At 34.3% G+C, this 27,215-nt stretch overlaps 3 protein-coding genes across 3 annotated transcripts; 2 read left to right on the top strand and 1 right to left on the bottom strand.

Annotated features, from left to right (window-relative positions):
* Window positions 1–1,127: 1,127 nt before the first annotated feature.
* Window positions 1,128–2,620, top strand: LOC133871054 (thioredoxin H1-like). The gene is made up of 3 exons (XM_062308406.1): window positions 1,128–1,287; window positions 1,771–1,893; window positions 2,260–2,620. Exons 1-3 carry the CDS (start codon window positions 1,201–1,203, stop codon window positions 2,404–2,406), a joined length of 357 nt encoding a protein of 118 aa, XP_062164390.1. The 5' UTR covers window positions 1,128–1,200; the 3' UTR covers window positions 2,407–2,620.
* A 2,337-nt stretch (window positions 2,621–4,957) lies between these two features.
* LOC133871053 (beta-galactosidase 5-like) lies at window positions 4,958–11,042 on the bottom strand. The gene is made up of 19 exons (XM_062308405.1): window positions 10,657–11,042; window positions 10,464–10,559; window positions 10,256–10,368; window positions 10,047–10,113; window positions 9,809–9,901; window positions 9,446–9,589; window positions 9,150–9,238; window positions 8,956–9,061; window positions 8,768–8,855; window positions 8,245–8,363; window positions 7,977–8,141; window positions 7,677–7,852; window positions 7,167–7,276; window positions 6,919–7,028; window positions 6,657–6,767; window positions 6,431–6,544; window positions 6,131–6,333; window positions 5,639–5,975; window positions 4,958–5,550 (listed from the first exon to the last, which is right to left on the bottom strand). Exons 1-19 carry the CDS (start codon window positions 10,825–10,827, stop codon window positions 5,404–5,406), a joined length of 2,559 nt encoding a protein of 852 aa, XP_062164389.1. The 5' UTR covers window positions 10,828–11,042; the 3' UTR covers window positions 4,958–5,403.
* Window positions 11,043–24,186: 13,144 nt separating this feature from the next.
* On the top strand, window positions 24,187–26,857 carry LOC133871030 (uncharacterized). Its single transcript, XM_062308370.1, has 2 exons — window positions 24,187–24,509; window positions 25,250–26,857. Exon 2 carries the CDS (start codon window positions 25,259–25,261, stop codon window positions 26,606–26,608), a length of 1,350 nt encoding a protein of 449 aa, XP_062164354.1. The 5' UTR covers window positions 24,187–24,509; window positions 25,250–25,258; the 3' UTR covers window positions 26,609–26,857.
* Window positions 26,858–27,215: the final 358 nt, after the last annotated feature.

Here is a 27,215-nt window from a genome sequence, read left to right as displayed (position 1 = left end):
TTTATCCCAATATGCTATGAGGAACTCGCAGGGAGAATAGGCCCTAAGATCTCCCGAAGGGTTGCAACGAGGTCCTAATTCCGAATTCTCCTGGATAAGCTCTTATCCTACACGATTTGAGATAAGAGTTCCATTTGCATTCAGATAGAGAGCAATCCAATTTGATTCCTACTTCAAGTCAAGAAGAAATTCCACTCCAAGTTGAATAGGCTTGCTTAGAAATAGGCTCATACCCAAGTATGAAAACAATTCTATTCTATTGTTATTGTTTAGATAAACTGATTTAAGCATCGGAGTGTAACTGACTTAGCTAAAATATTCACCAAATTTTTTTAAAAAAATGTTATTTTGTTTGATTTTATTATTTTTCTAACATACTATGCTAACGTAACATGCTTAATCTACCCTGAATGATTGTCGGTCCATTGTTTCAAAGTTTTCTTTAAAATTTTAATTTGTTTTTAAAATTTATGTGGTGGCCATTATCTATTCACCATTTCACCTTTCCTGGTCTTTATGCTTTATATGTATATATATTTAGAGTCTTGTTACACAGGGGACGGATGACCGTCCCCGATGAGCCTTTTATAATATAATAATAATTTTTTATTAAAAAATAAGTTTTGATGTCACATCAAAATTTACTTTTTAATAAAAAATTATTATTATATTATAAATGAATAACGGGAGACGAATAAGTGTCCCATCAAGCATTTTTCATATATTTATTGTGTTATGAGACTCCCTTGTTTGAGGAGCCACTCCCATAAATATAATAATGTCAATTAAATGTCAATAGGAGTGTACATTTTTCCTATTGTCATAGGAGCTACAAGATTGGGCGGTGGGGATAAGAACACGTTTCTCCCTTACCGTTTCATCCTCTCAAATTGTCGCGTCATCGCCTGCGCCTCGCGCAGCTTTCGACTGCATGCCATTACTTTTACCAGAAAAAAATTGCAACCCAATGACATGCGCACGTGCGTCACACGATCGATACGCGGTAGGCGTTAACGCGGCATTCACATTCATAAAAATGGCACTTTAGCAATTCAGCTTCAAATGGATGACTTTATGGTAAATCTAGAATTAAGGTCAGCTCTATATATATATACGCGGCCTGGGTTACGTTTTATCCATCGGTCAAATATCAAATTGTTTTGAGAATCACAGCTTTGAAAGAAAGGAATCAGAGAAAAAATGGCGGAAGAGGGTCAAGTGATTAGCTGCCACACCGTTGAAGCTTGGAACGAGCATCTCCAGAAGGAAAACGAGTCCAAGAAACTGGTATGTTTAACCACAATTTATTCTCTTTTTATTTTTTGGTGTGTTATTTTCTTTTCATATTCCACCCTCAATTTTATTTTATTTTTTCCTTCTAAATTTTGGATTTTGGGTTTTCAAGGTGTTGGGAGTGACTATTACGTGATTTGAATATAAGGGTCTTGTTGGGTTTGGTTTGGTTATTGGATTGGCTCAAAAAGTTTTGGTCTTTGTTTAGAAAAGCATATGCAGCTCTATTAGGGTTTCAGAGACAAGTGAGAGCCACTGAATTGATTTTTCTTTTTCTCTCTTAATTGTTGCTTCATTACAAATATAATATCTGCTCAAACCAAACAATGTATTTGGTTAATCATGGTTTTGTCTGATTTGCTTTTGTTGTTTCAGCCTTAAATGTTCGGAATCAATGCATTTGTTTTTTGCTTTTGTTCTTTTTATAATCTCTTGAATTTTTTTTTGATTGCATAACAAAGAAAGCTGTTTTGATAGGTGGTGGTGGATTTCACGGCTTCATGGTGTGGACCATGCCGTTTCATTGCCCCAATTCTGGCAGATTTTGCTAAGAGGATGCCCAATGTCACATTCCTGAAGGTTGATGTGGATGAATTGAAGGTAAGCAAATCTTGTCCTAATCTGTCTCAAATCATTAAACCCAATATTTTTTGGGTAAATTTGTTAGAATAATATTTAAGTGATTAATTTCTCAATTTTTTATAGCTTGGGCTTTTGGGTAAGTGATATAACCCTTAACTTCAGTTTACCAAAGTTAATTCAACTTGCTAGGTCCCCCTCATTGAGGGGAGTGTTAGAATAATGATTAATTGATTAAATTCACCAGATGCTATTAGCTTAAGCTTTTTGTATGAGGGGTAATTTATCAAAATTCTACATTATATTAGGATCATCTCATTAAATGGCATGAACTTCCTTTGTAGTTCAACAAAATCCAACCTATGTTTGTGTGATTGTTATCTGCAGTCTGTGGCTGAGGATTGGGCTGTGGAGGCCATGCCAACCTTTGTGTTCCTCAAAGAAGGCAAATTAGTGGACAAGGTTGTGGGTGCAAAGAAAGAGGAGTTGGAGCGGACTATAGCAAAGCATGCCATTGCTTCTGCTTCTGCTTGATTTGTAATGTAGAGGATATATGAACCTCAATACTAATTTGTAGTTTGTTCTTGTTGGGCGAACAAAGTGTGGTTATGGGTCTTGTGGAAGATCCGCAGTATGTGTGCGTAGGCTGCGTAGCTCACATATATGTGCTTGTCTGTTGGGCTACATGTTACTCATTTCCCTTATTGGTTTAAGAGATTTGAAGTAATCTAGGATGCTTTTGGTGCAATGTTCATATCTTAAGCTCTTTTTTTTTTGTCCTCATTCGGTTGGTTGGGCCTTCAAATGAGTAGCTAAATATAAATATAATGGTTGAACACCATAGCTTGCACAGTTGTTATGACAAAGATGTAGGAGTAGAACCATATTTCAGTCTGATCAAGATTTCCAGCAATTTGTTGTTCGAATTGCTAGTAATCCGAGCAGCAAGTGTGAGAATTCTTATAAGGCCTACCTATCCAAACAAATGGGGGGAAAATCCAAAATTTGCTTGGATTCTCTCACATTTGTTGCCCTGGAGATCTCTATCCAGACCTCTTTCGGCCAGCTTTAGGCATAGAAGCTGTGTTCTAATCCTGTCATCTATAAAATCAATCTCAACGCCATTGTATATTTGTATCTCATTTTACCATATAGCTGGCTGGAAAATGTCACCCTTGGAGCAGAGATCTCTTGGGGCCTCAAGCACTGTAAAATGACAGAACATCTTATTTCTCAGAAACTGGAAGTTAATAATGATTGCCCCCACTTCTTTTTTCTCTTTCCATCACAAGTCTTTGTTAAGTGGATAGCTAATATTCTAATGTCATCCAAAAGAGGTGGAAATGAATGAAAAGAAGAAAAGGCTTCGAGGAAGGGATGGCAAGGGCCAGCAAATCGAAAGCTTTCATAACCCTACTGGCACCAATTTTTTTCGTCTCTTTGGGTGTCAGAGGATAAATGTTAAGGAACCTTACTTGATCGGCACAATCACTTTACCAAAATGTTAAGCATCCATTAGTCTGCTTATCTTGCTACCATTTGGCCATAACTTTGTCGAAGCTTTAGGGTAGGACCGTAGGCCTTCATATCCTGGTGCGCCCACCTTCTTTTTCTTCCCCAATCCTTGAAGATGATTAAAAAACACAACTTTCCCCCCCCAAAGGAAGGAGCCTCTCCTTGGAAACCCCACCTCGTCCTTTGTCATCCTCCAAGTTTGTGAGATGCTGGACCACGTAATTCCGTTTTCTTGGGCGGTGGGTAATATATTAGGCCAAAACCTGCCAAGAAAAAAAGTGAAAGATATGGGACAAGAAAGTGACTCCCCTTACCCCATAGGTTTGCACGCTATAAAATGGAACAAGCGCTAGAAATGGCCTGCCACCACTATTTGGCCAAAGGACCACCTTCAAATTTTTCTCTTTCTATCTTTTTTTTTTAATTATTATTTTTATTATTTTTTTATTTTTCTACTCCAAATCCTAACAAGAAAGGTGATATTACAAATTTTTTAAAGTTGGATGCACTAAATTTGGAGTTTTTTTTGCCTTTGAGAGTGATTGCAAAAGTGAAAGAAAGTTCAAGAGAGTTAAATAAAATTTCCCTCATTTTTTTTTAGTTTTTCTAACACTATGACATTTTTGAGAGTTTCGGGGCCAAAAAATAGACTTATATTCCATCCAAACATATGGGTTAAATTGTCATAATTCAATGGTTTGTGAGGTTCGAGTTTCACTTTTTAAATTTTGAAGGCTAAAATGCCAAAATAATGATACTTTGGAGGGGTAAATTGTGTTTCCCCCTTTATTTTATTAGAAAACATACTTCCAATTTCACAAATTGTTAGATCAGGGACCTATTCTAAAATCAATTGTTAGTTCATAGAACTTTTTTATATTTTTCTCATTAATATTTTAACAATATTAGTTTAAGAGAACATGTTAGATGAGAGGTTGTTGTAGAAGCTAACTGTCAAATGAGCAATGAGCAATTTTCCCACTTTGCATTGAAGTAGGGAGGAGCAAATAAAAAGGGAATGTTTTACTAACAAGTAGAAGATAGTGTCGACCAGTTTTTGGATTCTAGCACTGAGAATCTTGTAAAGTAGAATAATATTCATAATCTGATCACGGATTTTAAGGCAATGAAAATGTGTTTGGATGTTGAATATAATTTAGATTCTTTTGAATATGTGTTTGGGTGTTGAATTTGGAAGATTGGAAAAAAGTGTTTTATAATAGTATAAAGTGATTGGAAATGATTGGATTGTATGAAAAGTTGTGTATAATGATTGGTATGGTAAAAAATAATAATAAAAAATATATGATGGGTTTTAAAAAAGTGTTTTATAATAGTATAAAATGATTAGAAATGATTGGATTGTATGAAAAGTTGTGTATAATGATTGGTATGGTAAAAAATAATTAAAAAATATATATAATGGGTTTATTCAAACTATTCAAACTTTATTCAAGTGACCCATGGGTTTTATTCAACTTTGATCCGGGTATGGGTTTTTGAATAAAAACCCGGTTCGAATATTGAATATCACTACGAACCAAACGCACCATTAGTATCACACATTAAGTGAACACGTCAATACGGCAATGACGGTAATTTAGAATGTAGCTTCAGTTCAATCTTTACACAATTATAACTCTACAAGCACCTATTTTCCCATTAAGCAGTGCCACCTGTGCTTAACTAGTTCTTTCTTCAGCCCTTCAGTAATTTTTATATTGAATCATTTTTGGAGCTCAACCCCTTATTGAACCTTCAAGCAAAGAGCACTTGCCATCCACTAGAAATCACTTGCAGAAGCATATTTTCCAGGAAAGGAGAACATTGTAATTGCCTAGATGAGATACCCTTAACTACACGTTCTAAAACTTGACGACGAGCAATCTATTGACGATGCTGAATGTTCTTTCGTTCTTTCTTTTCATCACTTGCTTCACATACAGTTCACACCATGCCATCACATGCAGTTAATGATGATTACATCCGGAAGTTTCTACCTCCTTTTACAGTGTCTCATTTCCTTGAGTTGGTTTGGGTGGTTGTACCCGCTGAAGAACAAGTAGCTTCAACTGATAATCGCTTCAACATGTTAGGACATGGATCCGTCCCAAAGTTAGTGTTTGATATGGTAACCAAGCAGCTCTCCCGCCCAATGCATTTCTGTGAAACATGAAATGTAAAAGAGACGTTAATATAATAGTTTTAACGGATGAAATCCATATTTGCAAGTTTGTAGTTGAGGAAGTGCCTTCTCTACAACTTCAAGAGAGTTTGGTGCATGGCAAGTTCCCTTTTGGAAACTTCCACAAGTTCCGGAAGGAGTTCCGAAACTTGCAAACTCAATAGTTGATATTGACTGCCCTGCTGCACACCGCAGATGAACGTTGGACTGCTGAAGTATATTTGATTCACCATGGCCCTCAACACTGAAGTTCGCAACTGTCGGGTGGTTCTCATATGCATCAGCACAAACACTTTTCACGGATCTCCGCACAAGAGAAATCTTTGATACATCCCCACCAAGTTCCTCAAAAACTACCAACAAATTTCTTGTTGGCGTTAACCAGGACCTTGGAACATGATACCTGAAAGATACATAATGTAAGATAAACAAGTACGATGGAATGTTGATAAACCAAAGCTCAGCTTGCCTTTTGCCTCAATTGCCATCTTTGATGGAATGTCTAAAAATATAATTGCTATGCTAAAATTTGTCTTTTAGAGAGTAACATTATAATACCATCTTTGGGTTGGTTGCCCACAACCAAATTGGCACTTTCCAGGCCTGAATGTCCCAGAGTAGCTACAAGTATTGCAACTGCCCTTTGCATAGGCCATCCAATATCTTCCTATGCTCTGTCCATTGATCCACACTTGACCCTTTCCCATACTCCGCATGTCTAAAGCCAATGGCTCATCTCCTATAGGTGCATTGATATAAGCCTGCAGGTATCAAGCAATTTAGCCTCTAAAGCCTGAACTTGTCTTTGATACTAATATCTGACTTCCTCTATCTTTTGTTTTCTCGAAGTTTCCTTACCTTATACCATGTCAAAGGACGCTGGCTTTGAGTAGCTGCAGATACTCGGATCCAATCAACAGATGAGGCTCCATTAGGAGAGACCAAATTCATCGCCTCTCCTTTTAGGCCAACCTATGTACAGAAGATACTGTGAGAAAAAACTTTTGGGATGTATGACAATGATGAAACATACAGAAATAAGATGATCTTGTGTGAGTGTGTATACATAAGTGCTTTGCCTGACCTGGTAGGACCATTTCTGCCATGATACGTCTTTTATTCCCTTGTCAAGGCCATTGAGCAAAACTGGACCAAGGATTCCCGTCTTCCATGTCTCATAACGGAATCCAACGTTCTTCAACACAAATTTTTAGTAGTCAGTACCTGAATAACTTAATGGCTTATGCTAGAGGACCCATAGCATAGGAGTATGGGCCAGTTACAGTTGCAGTTTCACAAATGACTTAACTGCCAGAGTTGCATTCAGACAAAGTCATGGCACTAACCGGTAATCCCACAGCTATACTGAGTAGTGCAATTCTGTTTGTTCCGGCATGCAGGTTGACTGGTCCAGTAAATGTGAATTGCCGCTGCTCCCTGGTTCCAAAGGCAGACCCTATAATAACAAGTTTATAACTATTATTGGATCTCAGTTTTCTGGTGTGAGACGCAAGAGGTACTAAATTTCACATGATAATCCACAAGCAAATGACAATTTCTACTCAATTACTAAGGAAAGTTAAATTCAACATACCTGAATATTGCCCATTGATGAAGATGTGAACACCATGGCCGGTTGACTGCACACTAAGAGTGGGCTTTTGTCCTCCTCGCAGAAATGATTCCAATGGATTAATGTCAACACTGAAATGACATCCAAACCAGAAAGTCACAAAAACATTTCCAAATATTTTAATACAAAAAAAAAAAAAATTCCAAAATAGATCTATCATGGGTGAGAACACGTCCCCTCCAGATGTATCTCTTTCCAGTGTACAAGTTAATGGAGTTTTTACGTTATTAGTGCAGAAAGATTCAGGAAGCATTTAACATAAAGATGGGTTCTGCAAGCCCCACAATGATTGAGCCATCTTCCATTTCTCCTCTCTCCCCAATCTAACCCTCTATTTCCCAGAAGATTCCTTGCTCATTGCGTTACACTACCAATCTATAGTAATGAAAGTGAACAATTTGAGACCCATTAATCTACTAATTGACAAATTAGGAGATAGCCATTCAAGAATTACACAATCTAGCAGCTCACCTGGTCATGTACCATAGATAGTCAGTAGTATCTCTGGTAACATTTATTTGCTCCAAGAGTCCAACTGTCATTGTTGAACGATCATCCAGAGAAGAAATATCTTCATTGTAGGTCTCCCACGAGAACAATTGGGAATCGGTAGGCAACATTTGCATCTGTGAAGTTTGAATTCCCACCTTTTTGTGGACAGGAGATTTGTATCAGTACTTGGTCCAAAAGAACAATGCATAAACAAGCTACTTGGCCATGAGTTGCTTTTCCTTCTGACATGGATTGGGATGAAACTAGAACAGTACTTACCCTAGCAGTGTTAAATACAACGTTTCTGCAGTCAGGAAGGATGCTAATTGACCAAGGAGGCAGATTGTAGTGCATGTTATTGAATATCACCCTAGCAGCAGATTTTGCGTGGTAGTTTGCAAGGAAAGCTGCACACCGTCCTGGTCCTGAAGAGAATACATGAGCCTGGAAGATGGCCATAATTGAGTAAAGCAATCCCATTGTCAAAATTAGTCTTGATTTGTGTTGTTTAACTAAGAAAACAAGGATCAATAAAGAAAAGGCTAACCTGCTCATAGGTTCCTAATGACGTAACAACAGGATCTGAAGAAACTAAAGAATGTTCACACAGCTTAATAGCTCGATGAAGCTCCTTCAAGTGACCATATTTAGGTTGCCTGATCAGACCTAAACAGTGTGAAGTGGTTAGCTGTGACTAGGAGTTCAAAATATAAACTAATATTGCGAAAATGCTATTCTTTTAGAGACAAAATCAGGATCTATAGTATTGAACTCAAAGCAGGATAAAATCGGGAAGTATTGTCAGAAGGTTTGGCAAGAGGTGGCAATATATTCACCTGGAAGTTTAGAATGAATTTGAGTGCAGAAAACATTTGTGTATTAGGGAGAATATGAAAAGAATTACTCCATTAGGAGCAATTCTAGAACTCCACAAATCACTAACAAAATTCATAGATCGGTGAATCATAACTTAAAGTTTCTGGTTAGGCATGCCTAAATGGTGAATACATTAGAGCATCCCAAAATCTTGAGAATTTTTGTGGCAATGAGTATGAGCTTAGCTTTCTCACCATATTCATCAATTGGAGCATCATAGTCATAACTTGTTGTAACAAACGGACCGCCAGCAGTGCGTCCAAAGTTGGTTCCTCCATGATACTGTCAGAGGTCAAATGCCATAAATTGAAACCTCAAATTCAATGACAGGCAAAGTAAGACCTTTTTGAAACAAATAACTGGATCATGCAAGATAACAAACCATGTAGTAATTAATATATGAGCCACCCTTTTGTATGAAGCGAGCCACTGAAAATGCCAAATCTTGAACTGGTCGCTGATAAAGTGTGCCACCAAATTCTGTGAACCTAATCATTATGGTGGGGAGATAGCCAAATCAGAGGAGTATCGTTCATATAATCATCTTCAAAGGTACTGGTGAAGAGACATACTTACCAGCCACTCCAAGCCTCGGTCCACATGGTAGGCTTGTAAGGCTTGTTGGGAGAGAAACCATCACAGTAAAAACCGTTACATGTGTTTATCTGTTTTCAAGATATGGAGAGACATAACTCATAATTTCCAAATGAAGCTAAAAGAAATCTATTAAGCAAGAACATTAACTGAAAGTTAAAATTCAAGAAAGGGTTCTTATCTTGACACCATTATAATATCTAAAACTAAAGCCAAATTTTAAGTATCATGGAAGACCAAGGTAAGTCTCGTACTTAAAAGAGAATGAGATAACTCACCACAGGGTCTGGAGCATCGTCTTCCTTGCACATCACCCATGGGACTCCGGTATTCAATCCAACAGCCATTTTTGCAGCCCAATTTATGTATGTGTGACCAGCAGCTCCAAATCCTTTACTCTCCGGGCCATATTCATTCTCAATCTAAGCAATCAAGGAAACAAATATAACGTGAATCAGTTCATACAAGAACCATCCACTGTCATGACTTATGAGAGCCAAATCCATTCTTGGCATATAATTTTCTTTCTCAATTTATAAAAAACTCAAAAATTGCTACTGCCTACCACACATACCTCGATCTCCAGCAAAACATAATTACAGGACCATAACTTTACAAGGTCATGCATCAAGGACCAATACCTGAGAAAGGATGATGGGACCGCCTTGTGATGCAAATAGTCTTTCATTCTTCATCATCTGGACAATCTTCTGGGTGAAACCTTGCATAGCCACCTTCGAGACAAAACATTGATAGTGTTAACTATTAAACCAACATCAGCATTATAATTATTACTTCCTACCATTTTTCCCATCAAATTGACAGATCACATAACACCTCAATATTCATGAAACAAAAGGCAAGTAGAGGAAGAAAAACCTTGAAAGGCTCATTGTCTGTTCTGAAGCTGATACCAGGAACATACTTCAACCAAACAGGAAATCCCCTGTCACAGTCAAATCCAACACTCACACAAACTGAATAGAGAGAAAGATTTAAAATTCTCATACCAAGCATTTACTCTGCCATAAAACAGAAGACATGTAGATCTAGCCAAAAAAAAAAAATGTATGGAAGTTAATAGGTACCCGAAGTTCCACTCTGCACAAACATACGGTCCAATGCGGAGATGAGCATAGAGCCCTACTTTCTGCACTGTCTTGATGAACCGCACCAGATCGTACCTCCCCTCAAAATTATACTAAAAACCAGTTTTCAGAAAAAGGCAAAATAAGCTTAGAACTACGAAATAAGTGTAAAAGAGAAGCAAGGAACCAAAATAAAATAGAATAGTACATTGCCACGAGAAGGTTCATGAGCATTCCAAAACACATAGGTGTCAATGACATCCAAGCCTCCATCTTTGGCCTTCTGAATAAGGTCCTCCCACATCTACACCAAAACCCAGTTCACAAAAACACCCAAATGTCACAAATATCCACAAATTAACCACCTTTTTTAGATGAAAGTCAAAGAAAAGATTACATACTTCAGGAGTGCTTCTGGGATAGTGAATGGAGCCGGAGATGAGGATTCTCCTTTGGCCATTGATGATGATAGCCTTCTTATCGTAGGTGACACTGCACTGGATCAGCTCAGAACCAAGAAACAAGGCCGTGAAGAGCAAGATTAGGAGCTTGGAAACCGAGCAAGTTCCCATGTCTTTCTCTCCCCCTCTCTCTCTCCAACAGTGAGGAGGGAAATTCGAAAATGCAGCTCCTTAACGGCGAAATGTTTGTGGGGACTAGAGTTGGAGAGAAGCTCTGAGCTTCTGATCTACTACTATCACTGCTACTCTGCAGACTGCAGCAGAGGCAATCGTTGTACTTCTCTGCTTCCTGCTATTTTAAATTTCATATTGTCAGCTCACAACAAGTACACTTCTGTTATTTTAAACTCTTTTTTTAAAAAAAAAATAAAAATCATTTTATTTTATAATATTAAAAATAAAAAAGAAAGACTATGGCCTCTTGTTGTCGTGAGTTGTCCCATTTTTCCCCAATGGAAATGCTATATATAACATTTCTACCCCACATTTTTAGTGGAGTTCAGCGGTCTCCAGACGTGGCTTTTTCAAGACCTGATTTGTAAATAGGGGCGGAACAAGATACTTTTAATGGTGGGGTACAAAATTTTAAAAAATAAAAATTTGATGGGCAATTTTAAAATATTCGAGAGACATTAACCCCCCCAAAAGCAACACACAGTTACGCCCCTTGTAAACCTCTATTAGACTTGGTTTGACACTTTAGTTCTCGAGAAATGAGTTGGGTCATTTTTATTTTACCCATTCCTGTTTTGTATTTTGTTATTTATCCCGCTGTAATTTTTCTTTTTCCCCCTCTCATATTGATAAAAAAAAATTAAAATTAAAATTAAACTTTAAAAAAACTTCACGTTTTTAAGTTCATAATCTCTTATGTGACATTAAAAATCATCATTAGATTTTGAATAACTTATTATTGAGTTTTAAATTTAATGATAATTTTCATTGCCACCTCATGAAATATATATGCACTTGAAAGCATGAAATTGAGAACTTGCAACAATTCTCTTTTTTAAAGTAACTTATTAAAAACTTAAAATTGAATAATGGAGATTTTGTCCAATACCTAGTGAGGTGCAAATGCAATGCATTTTATTTGGGATTTCATTTCAAATAAGCTGTGCAAATCATGACATCAAATTTTTTTAAAAAAAATAATAAAGAGAGAAGAAAAGAAAAGAAAAGAAAAGAAATAAATAATGGTATCTTGGGGTAACCAAACTACTCATTTTGGGTGATTAAGTCAGCTCTAATGGGTAGTTTTGGGTCGGCCGAATCAATCATTTGGTTACGGGAGTGATTTAGCCAATACTCAATGGTCGGTTTGGAGTAATCAAATCGCACTTAATGTCTATTTAAAGGTAGTCTAACCACTCGGTGGCTAATACACAAAGGGTTAGTTCGACCAGCTCGATAGCTACATTTTTTTCTTTTTTTGTTATTATTTGTTTGTTACGATTCGAATAAAAATGTATTGTACCGAATCTCAATCTAAAATTTGAACTTTACCAAACAAGTCTTAATATTCTAAAAGCTTAGTAGTTGAAGAATTAGGTAATGATTTCAATAATCATATTAAGGGAACAATCTAAAGTCAGAAGCTATTAGGGTCTCTTATATATAAGAAAAGCTTAACCTAATCGGGCACCCACTATGCATATTGTACCCTTTCGCTTTGTTTGCATCTGTGATTCCTCCCATGGCATCAATCATTTCCTCTCGATTTGTAATTCTCACATATGACAAAACATTATCGTGTGTTACCATCGGTGTCCCAATCTAACCCATGGCCGAGGGTCGGTACCATGTGCCATGCCACATGCCTTCCATGATTCCATCCCTTTTTTTAATCCCTTCCTTATTGGATGAATGACTTCTCTCTCCCTCTCTCTCTCTTTTCTTTTTATTTTTTTGAAGGGGGAATTATGGATAAATTATATGTTTGGTTTCGATGATTTAACCTAATTAATTATTAGACTGCTCTAGAATATGTTAATTGCATGTGACAATAATAAAATAATCTAATTTCGAGGGCATGCCTTAATAATAATTACTATAATAGGGGGTGTAGAGTTTACAAGTGAATACAAGCGCAACTATTTATTTTATATCGTGTTCTTAAATGATAGCTCAATCGGCTGAAGACCACGTCTTATAAAACGGAGGTCACTAGTATGAATCACCATCCTCCTTCTTATGTGGACATGTCAAAATATATATATATTATATCATTATCGTCAGCAAGACAGTGCCTAATATAAGTTTGCTCCCGCCTTAAACAGCTTTGAGGTTTTCTAATAACATTGCAACATATACATTATTAAATCTATGAAATTTAATATTTTCATTTCTTTCATTATTTCTTGGTGCAATCGGAGAGTTACATGTCGACAAATCCTAAACTATATTTGCACTAATTGATATGCATAGTATACATTATCTACTCTCAAGTATATATCTTAATTTATTGAGAAATAATACACTTACAACTCTTTTATAACTTATTAACACGTGTCAAGATGTGATTAAAGCCTTAATCCGTCGCTAATATTTTTGTTTAACACCATCTCAACAAATAGTAAATTTTTTTAAAAGATCTAAAAAAATTTTAAATTATTTATCCTTGGCATTATCGTTCTTGAGATCTCCTACAATTCTTGTTCGAAACGCAGTCAAGCTGGCTTGGCAGCAGACCATTGCTCGATTTTTGTGGGGTCTTCGACCGCAGTCCATTGCTTGTAGAGCAAACTTCGGGTCTTTTTCTATTGCTTTATTTGCTTTGCTTCCTTCATTCACACTCTTTTGCTCTCAATGAAGACATAGGGTACCTATGTTGAGTACACCTTACTCCTAAATTGTCCTTGAATACTTGTCAAAACATGTGGGTAGAAATTTGTTTGCCAAGGACTAGCAAGCACCTTTATTTTAGCTGTCATGACAACTTACGGCTCGTTTGTGTGTGTGATTTTTTTTATTGTACTTTATTATTTTTTATTATATTTAAAATTACAAATATTAAAAAAATTTATTTTTTTAAATTATGTTTAGATGGTTTAAAAAATTTGAGACAAGATTGAAAAAAAGTTGAAAAAAACTTGAGTAGACTTTGAATTTAAAAATTTCACCCAAATAATTTTTTCAAAAATAATAATAAAAAATTGTTTACCTAAACATGGCCTTAGGTTGTGCTTTTTGTTGATATTCATCTACAAAATTAGGGTATTGTTTATTTATGTTTTTGGGTATGTCTCTTAATTTGTTTTCTGGAGTTTTTATTTTATTTTTTTAATGATTTGCAAAAATATTATGATGTAAAACAAAAGTGATTTTTTTTTTTTTGTGTTTTGAGTTGTTTGTTAATATTTTTTTATTTTTTTATTTTAACCAACAACTCAAAATATTGACAAAATAAATAAAAAAGAGAGATGATACACCTATTTTTTATTCCTTATTCATATGCTGTCCATCTATATTGCAAATCAACCATTAAATTTATAAAATTCACATTAAAAATACAAAAAAATTAAAATTTTAAAAAAAATTAAAATTAAAATCATGATACACGTTCATTCATTAATCTTTTTCAAGAGCCAATAGAAGTCAAGTCGGTGGCAGCGAAGCATCACTAATTTCGTGTACTTTTTTGTCTGCAGTTTAGGAAAAGGGGGAAGGTGTATTTAGAGGCTTCTGCGAATCTTCGCTTTCCCTTTGTATTTTTGCTGGTCCTTTTTTGCTATTTTGACCTAATCTTGTTGTGGAACCTAGAACGCATTAAAGGTGTAAATGAAAACCAGCTTCTCCTCTCACCAATTTACAAGTATTTTGTCTCATTTCTTATGCATTTTTTACAAAAATTAACCAACCCACAAATTTAATACTGAATTTTTATTTCTTGTATTGAAATGAACAAAAAATAACCAAAATAATGAAATTAAACATTTCTCATCTTCACGGGCCAAAAAAAAGGCAAAAGTAAGGGATTAAGAATCTCTCAAATTATCTGTCCGAATTTAAAAGAATTCGGGTAAGTGATTGTGAGAGATTACTTATGAGACCCACTTGACCGAATAAGCGGTTGGGCAGCCTAATTTTTATTTGGTCAGGTGAATTCTATAATTGGTATCTCACAATCACCTACCTGAATTATGTCAAATTCGGATAAATATATTTTTGAGAGGATCTTAATTCAAAATGGGGTCCCAACTTTTAAGATTCATCCAAAAATAAATAATTGTTCTTGATCAGTAACCGAAATAATTGTTACTAGTTTAAGTTATCGACCAAACTTGGAGGCATTCAATAGTTGAATTAATTCGCCTGCCTCCATAAATTATCATATCTAATGACTTTGGAAGTGCTCAACCATATCATGTGACTTTGTGTACAGATGTTTGAAGATATTTTTATTTTTTGGTTTGTTATCTTTGTTTATTTTATTTATATTTATATAAATTTATAAAATAAATTTTATTTTAAGAAAGAAATAAAATAAAGATTTGTACCTAACATTTATAATATATATAATATGATTATATTTTTATAATATTGACCTTTTAATTATAATATACATAACAATGAGTTCATATAAGAAATATATTATATTATGCTACTAGAAGTGAAGTATGATTCTAATCGATAAAAGGACCATAATTTGGGCAGTACACATTATGGTCCTTTTATTGGGACCCCATAAATGTGGATGAAATGGTGTTGACAGTTTTTCAACTTTTTTTCTTTTCATGGGATCACGATGTAATAGATATAAGGCTCCGTTTGTATCGAACTAAAATATTTTTAGTTGGAAAATATTTTGAGTGAATAAATTTATTAGAAAAATTATTTCAATTAAAAAAATATTTTTGCATTTGATTTGTATGAAAAATCAAAGACGTCAAGCAACCTTTGAAGGCGTATTCTGATGATCTCCAGCAGCGGTAGATAATGAACTAAGAGAGAGAGAGAGAGAGAGAATGAAGGAAGGAAAATGTCAAACTCTAAATATTGATTACAGTTTTAAATAAGAGAATCAATTTTACGAAAATTAAAGAAAGTATTATTGGTCAACTAAAAATGTTTTTGATTTGATCAAAATTTGTAGTCTTACTAAACACCGAAAAATATTTATAAAAAAAAAAAAAAAAAACATTTTATATCGAAACAAACGGAGCCTTGGATAAATTACATCTATCCTAAACTCAATTATTTTATGATTTAAATTTTATTTTGTTTATATAATAATGCATATTTTATCTTGTCATTTAAATTTTTTAAATGAAGTAATAATATATACATTATTAAAGTTTGAACACGTCAAAACAGTTAAATTCAATTAATGACACTTATGACTTATAGAACGTTATATTATATGGGATCCTCCTTACCTCGAAATGGCTTTTACATATTTTTTTTGTTCTTTCTCTTTTGTTAATAATGGTTTCTATAATTTAACATTGAGTATGTAGCTGGCAAGGGGACACCGTTCATGCGCCGTTTGTTTCTCGCTATTTTCAAAGCACAGCACATATGAATTTGGTCCCGCCAGATCTCCGTTCCGTTTACGTCGGTGCCAGCCGTTTCAGGTGTTCGAGATGGAGTTCTCACTTCTCACGTGTAGCTATCATCGCCATTAATTGCAACGCCAGTTCTCAAATATCATTATCACCCACTGGATCACGTGGAATGATACGGTTTTTTGTTATTTGGGTGCTGCTGGGGTGTCGGGAGATAGCGCGTGTCTTGTACGCACCGACTTAGGTAATGATTGACTTTTTTATTGTAAGGACAGTGAGTTTTTTTTCTGTTTGAATTTGTATATTATTGTCTTTTTACAGTGTATCTTTGCAATAGGTTGATATTATATAGGTGACTTTTAACTAGACCAGGCTTCTTATATTTAGTTGTGTTATGCTTTATTGTATTGAGAGGCCAAAATGTATGTTCATGTAATGTTAGTCTGTTGTATTTGATAGCTGCTTTAAGTCAGGTTTTATCCTAACTTAGTGGGTGGAGATTCTTTATCTCTAGTCACTGCATTGGCCTATGGGCAGAGCTTTCGCATTCAGGCGGTGGAATCGCCTTCTGTTTTACTCTTACATTTGTATTGACCTTTGGTCACTTATAATCCCCTTTTTTTGGGGCTTTTTTCCAGTAATGAAGGTAATGTTAAAAAAAAAAAAAAAAAAAAAAAAAGGTCCCTTTAGAATTGTGATTTCGAACATAAAAAAAATACGATTTTAAATCGATTTGCAGAAAATTAATTATTTAAAAAAATTATTATTTGAAAACGTAAAAAAAATTGTTTTTTCAAATTGCAGACAACGAATTTTTTTTACAAAACATAAAATTTTAAAACCTAATCTTTGATTTTAAAAATTATTTTTTTCAAATTATATACTTTCAAATTAATATTTTTAAATCGTACTTTCTAAAATCTCAAACTTAAACCTGTCTTAAAAATAGCCAACTAATAATAATAATAATTTTTTTGTTAGGGTCAGCTGTCAGCCTACTGGTGGTGACTGTACTTATAGAGATGAGATATATCATAAGCAAAAGGATATAACCAATCTCCAATGGGCATGTGGCCCCTTCACTTTTTTTTTTTTTTTTTTTTTTTTTTTTTTTTTTTTTTTTTTTTTTTTTTTTGGTGTTTGGCCTTTGTTTAAACAAATGTACAGTAAAAGTGTAAAAAGAAAAAGAAAAAGAAAAAAAAGACACATTGAAGCAGACGAAACTCGTAATCAATCTGAAAAATATTTGGAGAAAGGGAAGAGATAAACATAAGCTCGGCTGTTGGGGGATAAGGATTCTCTCATTTTTATAATTCATATTATATTTTACATATTTAATGGTAAATATTATGTGATATTATGAACACCGTTAAATATAACAAATTAAAATATTAATTATAAATGGTTATTCTTTGATCAAAGTTACCCGCGATTGCATCCGTAAATAACAACTCCATAATTTTGTCATTCATTTTTGCGTTATTATTTCAAAATGACAAGTTAAATTGTAATTAGAGTTCCTTATAAACGCTTATAGTTATGAATTTCAATATCGCCAAATGATAAATCAATGTAAAACTTAACACTTATAAGTACTTTTATAATTCACTACTCAATATGAACCATTCATTTTTTGAAATTTTTTGTGGTGCAAGTAACGGAGAAGTGTGTAGATGATTGCTTAAAAATAACCCTCCATTTTATAGGTTGAATTAGATTTTGAATGGCTTGTATGATCATGAACAATCACCTTTGAAAATGATTAAAACAAATAGTCACACTACAATTTAGCTTGAAATAATTGGTTGATGGAAATGAGCATTTTACATTTATTCATGATGTAGGGTCTATGAGAGAACCCTTTGTCTCTCAATTATTTGCATTTTCTTTTTCACATAATTCACTATCTTACAATAATTGCAAGTGGCAATAATTTGTCTATGGGGATTAGCCAAAGCAATATTGAATCACGGAGTAGATGTATATTTAATAAATGAAAGGGGAAAAAAAAAAAAATCTATCATTTGGCCATGTTATTGTTTTCTCCTAATATTTTTTCGATTATTTTTATTATAAAAAAAAAAATCAATTAGCCCAAATAAATATCTTTCCACTTTTTTTTGTTAGGTATAATTTATTTTTTTAGGAAAAAATACACATATCTTCCCCAAACTACGACTTAATTGTCAATGTTTTCTCAAACTATCAATTGTGTCAATGTCACTCCTCAAATTATCAAAAAATATCAATGCCCAAAAATGACCCTAAATTTTTTTAAATAAGACAAAAATGTCTTTATAATATTTTTTTTTTTAAAAAAAAAACACTAAACTAAACTAAAAAGAATGAAAAAAAAATTAAAAAGAACAAACGAAAAAATAACTAAAAATTATAAAAACAATTTTCTTTTTTTAAAAAGACAAATGAAAAAAGAATAAGACGAAAAACCAGTTTTATTCTACTTATTTTATAACTTTTTATTATTTTAGATTTTTTAAATAAATTTTTTTTTTTAGTTTTTTCTTTTAAATTATAATAATTTTATGAATTGTATTTTTGTCATAAGCGGGGACATTGCCATTTTTTGATAGTTTAGGAGGAGTATTGGCACTATTAGTTGTTTAGGAGGACATTAACAATGATGTGGTAGTTTGAGAGGGTTATGTGTATTTTTCCCTTTATATTATTAAGTTAAAGGACTTTAACAAATAATTTAAAATATAAAATATTTTTCAAACATATTAACAATAATAAAATTCGAAACTACACGATTTTATCTCATAATATTAATGCGTTAATTCCAATCAATTCTTGCATTTTTTTTTTTTTTTACAATGACTGATTTAAGAGAAATGCTAGATGTACTAAATCTTTTACCAATAAATGAGTATCAAGATGATTAGGGGTGTAAACGAGCTGAGCTACTCGTGAGCTTACTCGAGATCGGCTCGAATAAACTCGACTCGTGCTCGAATCGATTATTAAATGAGCTACTCGTGAACACGAAAATCAAACTCGATTATTAAACGATGCAAACTCGTATAAACTCGACTCGACTCGACTAAAGCTCGCGAACCCGCTCGTATAAAGCTCGACTCGTTTATTAAGGCTCGACTCGTGTAAATATATATATATATATATATATATAACTTATTTTTATAATATAGCATATTAATAAACAATATACTCTATGTAAGCATAAATTAAATAACAAATAAAAATGGTCAGCAAATAGTAATTGGTTATAATTGTCTGGTCATATCAATATGAATATAAAATAGTAAAATTGAATAATATTAATACTTAATTGTTAATTACTTAATCATATGATATAATGACAATTTAGATACTTCATCATATGATTTATATTATATTATTCATGTAATATAATATGACTATATAATCATATAATAATATAACATTTTGACATATAACATGTAATCAATGTTTCACTATATCCAATGTTATAACTTATAAGTATTATTATTAGATACTTATGAATCATTACATTACCATTATCACGTGATCCAAGATCTAAAATTATAAGAATTGTTAGATAATTTAGATCGTATGAGTCATATGATCATACGATAATACTTAGATCATCTGATCATATGATTCATGTGATATTAGTATTATTAGAAGATAGTTAGGAATTATAATAATTATGACTTATAATGGTTATACTTATCATTATTATCAAATATAAATTATAATTCCATAAGTCAAGTGATATGATATGATTCATAATTCACAATTATAAATTATAAAAATATGGTACAAGCTATAAGTTTGAATTATAGCACATAATGTCATATAAGTACACAAATACAATGATCAAGTATTTAGATACTTAGATACTTAGATATACTGATTAAGTATGATGTAAGATTTTAAATATCTAGTAATTATTATTAATACTTAGAGTCTTAGATACAACGATTAGATATATAAATAATTACATACATAAGTATGAATTCACATTAATCATATGATATAATGACACTTTTGAAACTTAATCATATTATTCATATATAATGGCAATATAATTATTATAATTTCAAATTAAGTTATTAGGATTGGTCGGTTGGTCTGATTGGAATTACCAAGGTGTTCATTATAATCACAATTTAGGTTTTATCATCAAAATTTAGATCATATGATATAACGTTATGCATTTATGCTAAATAATCATTAGATATGAATCATATGATTTAATATTTATCATTAGACTTAAAAAAAAAATAAAAAAAAAAATAAAAAAAGAAGAAGAAAAAAAGATTGTATTATTATCATTAGATATATAGGACCATATGAAAGTATAATAATTACCATTATTAATATTTTTATTAACTATTGTTACATTTTTTTTAATAATTAAATACTTATAAATTGACAGAATCGTTATATATAATATACTTATAAGTTATATCACATATTTAATTAATTAAGATCAAATGATAATACTTATTTGTTTGAAATCATATGACAGATTATATGATATTATCATTATATTTATATCTATATTAACTTATTAAGTATGTAATTATTAAGATTATGAATTGTACGTTGTATCATAATTTATGAAGAGTTATATAATTAACATACCATATATACAATTAGACATATATATTATTTGTTTTATATATATACCGATATTTATATATGCTACTCATTATACTTATAAATATAATAAGTACATATAATGATACATATTAAAATGTAATATTTAGTATATTTACAATTGTTATACTTAATTTCAAAAGATAATGTGTGAAAATGTAATTTTGATTATTTATAATACTAAATTATATCATTAATGCATTATAGGTTAATTTTTTTTTTAAAGTAAACATAGTTATTATGAGTGCAAATTTAAAGAAGAGTACAAAAAAATAAAAAATAATAATAAAATATGCCAGACGATATATAGTGAAATAGTAAATTATATAATTTTATTTTATTTGTTGTATTTTATTTTTTTGACTTTTTGCTCCCTCCCATTATCCACCTTTTTGCTGTATACAACTTTTTTCTACTCTCGTAACTAGATGTTTGGCAAGTGACGAAGGTAGTTTCGTGCAATGATGAGCTTCACGCGTGTCAGTGACAAGACTTCACTATGCCCAGTGTTGAGTGTCTCGAAAGCTCAAAATAAGCAAGCGAACTTATTATCCCGAAAATGTCCTTGGGTTGCAGTCAATTAGTTTTTAGAACAGTTCTGGCTTATGCTTTGCAGGACACATTAATTCATTTTTAGGACAGAAGGGCATTTTTGGGATAAGAAGTTGGCTTGTTAATTTCGAGCTTTCGAGACACTCAACGCTGAGCACAGTGAGGTCTTGTCACTGACGCGTGAAGCTAATCACTGCTGCCTGCAGGAAACTCCCTTCGCAAGCATCTCTTCTTCTTCCTGTTTCTTATTCTTGCACCTCTTTTCTAGTTTTCTTCTACCTTATGAAACTCATCACCTCATCGGTAAACACTACATGCCAAACCCAATTTTGTTAAGAAATGGCGTTCTTTCTTAACAAAATTGGTGTCGTTTCTCATTTTCGATCTCATATTTTCCAGGTACGCACACTATGTCTCTTCTCTTTCCGATTCTCTTGTCTTCGATGTCCTTTTCTTTCGATGTCTTATATGTTTATCTCTTCCAATTTGTGTTCTGCTCCAATAAAGCAGAAGATGGAGGACGCTCTCTCTCTCTCTCGCCACGCGTACCGCATTGGACCCGACCTCGTGAGAAAGCTGTTAGTCTCTCTCTTCTATCTTCGCTCAAAACTGGTTTATTCTATTGTTTATTTTTATTTTTATGCTAAAATAAAGAAAATAATAATTGAAATAATTTGATTCAGCGAGCTCGAGTACTCGACTCGAGCTCGAGATCGACCAAAATGATCGAGCTCGAGCTCGAGTTCGATCATGAATTTTACATTGACGAGTCGATCTCGAACATAAGTTTTAGGCTCGTGTCGAGCTCGAGCCCGAGCCCGAGCTTGATGGAAAGTTAAACGAGTCGATCTCGCACAACTGGTACTCGCTCAAGATCGGCTCGAATACACCCCTAAAGATGATGTAAAGCTTATTCATTGGTACCCTTAGTATTTCTTTTTATTAATTATTTTGATTATCTCTAATGAATAAGTTTCACATCATCTTGGTAAAAAAAAATTTGAACCCCTAGCATTTCTCTTAATTTAATGGTTAGTTAAAATTGACACGCCAGCATTGTGTGATAATTGTAAAATAAAAATGTGATTTCTCGCATTACTCTGCTAACAAACGAGTAATGCTACATGTTGTTCTTGTATTATTCTAAAAATGATATGACTTTTAAAATAATTATTAAATTTGTGATAAATCATTATTAAATTTTGATTTAATAATAATTTTAAAATTCACATTATTTTTTAATCAAAAAAAAAAAAAAAACATTCAGAATTACTCTTTAACATACTCAGATAAGCCTTTGATTAGTGATACGAGTGTTGGGATGAGATGGGATTGGAGGTAGTGTGGTAAGAAGCTTGATTCTCGTTGACTTAAAATGGTTGGAATTACTTGATATACGGACCTTGCAATCTTGCAAATGGGCTTTTGCATATGTAGTTTATCCAACAACCTGTGAGAGGTTGGATTTTTGGAGTTTTATTGTAAATATCTAGAAAAAAAACGCCAGTCAGATATGCGCTATCACCTAAAAATGATTAGTCAATTTAGAGTTGATCTATAATAACTTATAAAGCCTAGTTTCACATAGTAATTAAGTAATGTAGGACTTAGCATAGGCAATGTAGGACTTAACACTTATCTATTTCTTATAAACCACTCACTCTGAGACTGAAGTGTTACAAACTTCCCCCCTTAAATTCTTGGCGTCCTCGTCAGGGTCACGTCATACAGTGCTCAAATACCATATGACCTGACGTTACTAAGTGGCTTTGATACCATTTGTAACGACCTAGAGAAAAGCGCTAGCCAGATCTGCGCTATCACCCCAGAATAACTAGTCAATTTGAAGTTTTTCTAAAATCACTTGTAAAGCCCAGTTTCACCTAGTAATTAGACAATGTGGGACTTAGCACTCATCTATCTCTTATAAACCACTTACTCTATGTGAGTTATTTATCTCTTCCTAATATGGGACCGGGGTGTTACATTTATGCTAGTTTGTTTGGATGTAAAACATTCTTGATTTTTTTTTTTTTTTTTTTTTTTTTTTTTTTTTTTTTTAAATTTTTTGGTGTTTGGTGCAACTGAAAATGATGGTTAATCGAAATCAATTTCAGTTTGACCGTAAAAGCCTATTTAATTTTTGGAAAATGATTTACGATTTTTTGGATTTAAACTCTTCATTCTTGCATGCATGTTTGTGGGAATCACTCACCACCGGGCATTGGAGTTTGTTGGTAGTTCGAATCTATCGCTGAAGGTCCCCAAATTTCGCTATCCAATTGCTGAAATCAGGCGACACTGACTGAATTACAGCAACCAATTCCGATGATGGTGGCCGGGACGGAGGAGGAGGAGGGGGGCGGTAGGGGCCATTGGCCCCAATTTCTTGAAGAAAAAAAAAAATCTATAAGAAAAAAATCTAAAATTGACTCATTTGGAATTGTTTCCCTTTTGGTAAGCTTTGGGCTTTAGCCTGTCTAATAATCTCTAATCCACAAGGCTCATTTTAATAATGAATGAGATATGAATTGTCCGTTAGTTACGAGGCTGTTGGGCTCTGTCTACCGTCCTTTCAAAGGAACATTTAAATTCTGGACCCACATTTCCATTTGATTGCCTCAGCCCAGAGACGACTAGCCCAATGAAAATGCTCAAACGCAGCAAACACATAGTTAGAATTTGGGCTTGGCTTCCCTTCACCAGGTTGTATAGCCCATAAGCCCACAACCACTAAAATTCCAGCTCATTATGAGTGAGCCTTGCTCATGGATAGGTTAATGAGAGTTTAGTGAGGCTTGCTCGATTCACTCTCAGCCGTCAGCCCCTCAAGGTCTCAGTGAGGCTTTGCTTGAAAGGCTGCCTGCCGCTCCCCTCTCCCCCTCTCTTCCCTATCTCATTTCCAAGTTCCAACCCTACGTTTCTTTCACTCCAGCCGTCCAGCCTCCAGCGCCGCTCGACCCGACGACAGACGGACCAGTCGACTGTCCACTGACTCAACTCTCCTTCCCATTTCCAACGCCGGTGGTCCGAGAAGTTACCTTGCACAGTCTTCATTCCTCTCTCTCTGTCTCTCACTATTCGCCAAAGATTTTACAGACCAATCTCTCTGTGAGTAAATGCAAATTCAAACTCGTTGTATATATATGGCACTCATTTGCTGCACGCTTTTGATTCTGTTCCTTTTTTCTTAACAAGTTCTATTTACTCGAGGTTTGAATCACTTTATCTAGGGTTTCATATATACATGCACGCGAATCTCTGTGTGTATGTAAATTCTTCTGTTTCTGAAATCGGTCTGCAGCTTTTACTGAAATTCGTGAAATTGCATGTGTTATAGAATTTGGGTTTTCGTTTCTCTAGGGTGTTTTTTTTCGTAGTATAAATTTTGTAGGTAAGCGACTTTTTAGGGTTTAAATATGATTGACATTTGATTTTAAGAATTCGTTTGGTTACCTAGAAAATGGAGGAAATTAAAAGAATAAAATGGGATTTGAGAATTTTGGATGTTTCGTTGCTTTAGTTCCTTGCTTTCGGGAAAATGGGAAAAATGAGTAAGAAACCGACTCAAGGTTATCCTTTTGAAAAGAAAGTGTAAAATGGATCTCACATTGTAGTTTAACTAATCATTTATTCTACTAACGTTTATTAAATATGGGAAGGAAGATGAAATTCCATATTAAGGCCGTGATATTGTATATTTTTAGCTTTAAGAATGTTGGTCTCACGTAAAATTGTTTCATACTGGGCATAGTTTTAGCTTTAAGAATGTTCTTGTCACTGTCATGCATAGTTTTTGCTTGTATTGAAGAGGACAACCGCTGAAAACTTGCCTTGTTCAATTCTTGCAGTTTCTCAATATGATTGTGGCTGAAACCGAGACCATTCATCCCCAAGACCATTCATCCATCGCAATGTCCAACCCAAACCCACCTCCAACAGCCTCCAGGGTCAGCACCAAGACCATTCACAAAGCCGTGAAGGCACTCCTGAAGTGGAGAAACTCCAAGTCGGAGACCGAAAAGCCCCAGCTACTAGAACACGAGGAATACTTCTACCTCATACTCACCCTCAAGAAAATCCCTTCCCAGTCTCGTGTGAATCCACACAAGATCCTACTCCCGCACGCCCTCCACCCCCCCAACCTCTCCCAAGAGCTCTGCCTCATCGTTGACGATCGCCCCCACTCCAATCTCAACAAAGCCTCCGCCAAATCCAAGATCGAATCCGACCAAATAGCCATCTCCAAGGTCCTCAAGTTGTCCAAGCTCAAATCAGACTATCGCCCATTTGAGGCCAAGAGGAAGCTGTGTGATTCATACGACATGTTCTTCACAGACAAGCGGATTGTGCCGCTCTTACCTGGGTTGTTGGGGAAGCACTTTTTTAAGAAGAAGAAGATTCCAGTGCCGGTGGACTTGAGGCACAAGAATTGGAAGGAGCAGATTGAGAAGGCCTACTCTTCAGCCCTGTTGTTCTTGAAGACAGGGACTTGTAGTGTGGTGAAGGTGGCGAGGGTGAGTATGGAGGAGGAGGAGATTGTGGAGAATGTGGTGGCTGTGATCAATGGGATTGCGGAGATTGTGCCCCGGAAGTGGGTGGGCGTGAGATCGTTGCATCTGAAGCTGCTGGAGTCATTGGCATTGCCACTGTACCAGGCGGTGCCGGATGTGAGGTTGAGGATTGAGGGAGTGAAGGAGGAGGAAGAGAAGGGAGAGGGTGAAAAGGTTGGTGAGGATGAGGGGAAGAAGGGTAAGAGAGTGGGGAAGAAGAGAGGGAGGATTCATGAAGTGAGGTACATGGACGGGATTGTAGGTGAGGTGTTTAATGAAGATGAAATGGGCACCGATGAGATTGAAGGCGGGGATGTTGGTGAAGGTGAGGATCGTGAGAATGGTAAAATGGGTAGTGGTGAATTGGGGAGTAAGAAGAGGAAAAAGGGAGATAAGGCTGAAGACAGGATTTCTGGGGAGTCAAAACGCGTAAAGAAGCCGGGTAAGTTGAAGAATAAAGATGGTCTAACATATAAGAGAGATGGGTTGCTGGTTGCGAAGGGAAAGATGGAAGATAATATTAAGAAAAGAAAGGTCGGGTTGCCTGTTGAAGATGGGGAATCTGGTGGAAAGAAGGAGAAGAAGAGTGGGCTGTTGAAGTTGAAGAATGGAGAAACAAAGGTGAAGGCTAAGAAAAGCAAGAAAGCAGTGGAATAATTTTTATTTGAAAGACCAAAGAAGTTGGAGATGGTAATTTGTCCTCTAGAAGATTTTGTTTTGAGTGTCGGTTGCTGGCCGCATCGGCCCGGTAACTTTTGTATAGTATTCTGTCTTATGTTCTTTTTCTTAGACTAAGAAAATTCTGCTACTTGACATTACTAACCACTTTCTTTGGTAATTTGATTATTTAGAAAAATTTTGAGTGGTTGTTTTAATATTTAAGTTATTATATTTGCCTTTCTTTAATACTAGAACTTTTATTTTTCTCTTGAATGCGTTGTCCTTATTGTTTTGTCAAAATGGGGGAAGAATTCTTTTCATGCTTATCTACGTAAAAATTATTTGTATGCAACTGAACAAAAGATAACTTATGGCGACCTTTACGATGTAACTATGGAAGTTAATGCTTGAACAAAGAGACCACTAGCTAGGGTTTCTTTAGGATGAACTTGTGATGATTTGTCTAATCAATGCAAGAAAAGATATTTTTGGTTTGATTAGTTTGATCATGGTATAGCTTGTTTCAATCTCTCTGATTGCCTAAATTTATTAGGTCTAGTGAATTTGAGGACATTGTGCAATTGAAGAAGCTATTATGATGTTG

Source organism: Alnus glutinosa, chromosome 6 (assembly GCF_958979055.1).
Source record: "Alnus glutinosa chromosome 6, dhAlnGlut1.1, whole genome shotgun sequence".
NCBI lineage: Eukaryota > Viridiplantae > Streptophyta > Magnoliopsida > Fagales > Betulaceae > Alnus > Alnus glutinosa.
Note: the sequence above shows the minus strand (reverse complement) of the source record. Positions and strands in the feature narration are given on the sequence as shown.

Excerpts from the sequence above, each read along its gene's own strand:
- LOC133871054 (XM_062308406.1), top strand. The coding sequence starts at position 1,201 with ATGGCGGAAGAGGGTCAAGTGATTAGCTGCCACACCGTTGAAGCTTGG. Across the intron at positions 1,288-1,770 it reads AAAACGAGTCCAAGAAACTG|GTGGTGGTGGATTTCACGGC; the intron begins GTATGTTTAACC and ends CTGTTTTGATAG. Across the intron at positions 1,894-2,259 it reads TTGATGTGGATGAATTGAAG|TCTGTGGCTGAGGATTGGGC; the intron begins GTAAGCAAATCT and ends TGTTATCTGCAG.
- LOC133871053 (XM_062308405.1), bottom strand. The coding sequence starts at position 10,827 with ATGGGAACTTGCTCGGTTTCCAAGCTCCTAATCTTGCTCTTCACGGCC. Across the intron at positions 8,142-8,244 it reads CATTAGGAACCTATGAGCAG|GCTCATGTATTCTCTTCAGG; the intron begins GTTAGCCTTTTC and ends GCCATCTTCCAG. Across the intron at positions 7,853-7,976 it reads TTGTATTTAACACTGCTAGG|GTGGGAATTCAAACTTCACA; the intron begins GTAAGTACTGTT and ends GTCCACAAAAAG.
- LOC133871030 (XM_062308370.1), top strand. The coding sequence starts at position 25,259 with ATGATTGTGGCTGAAACCGAGACCATTCATCCCCAAGACCATTCATCC.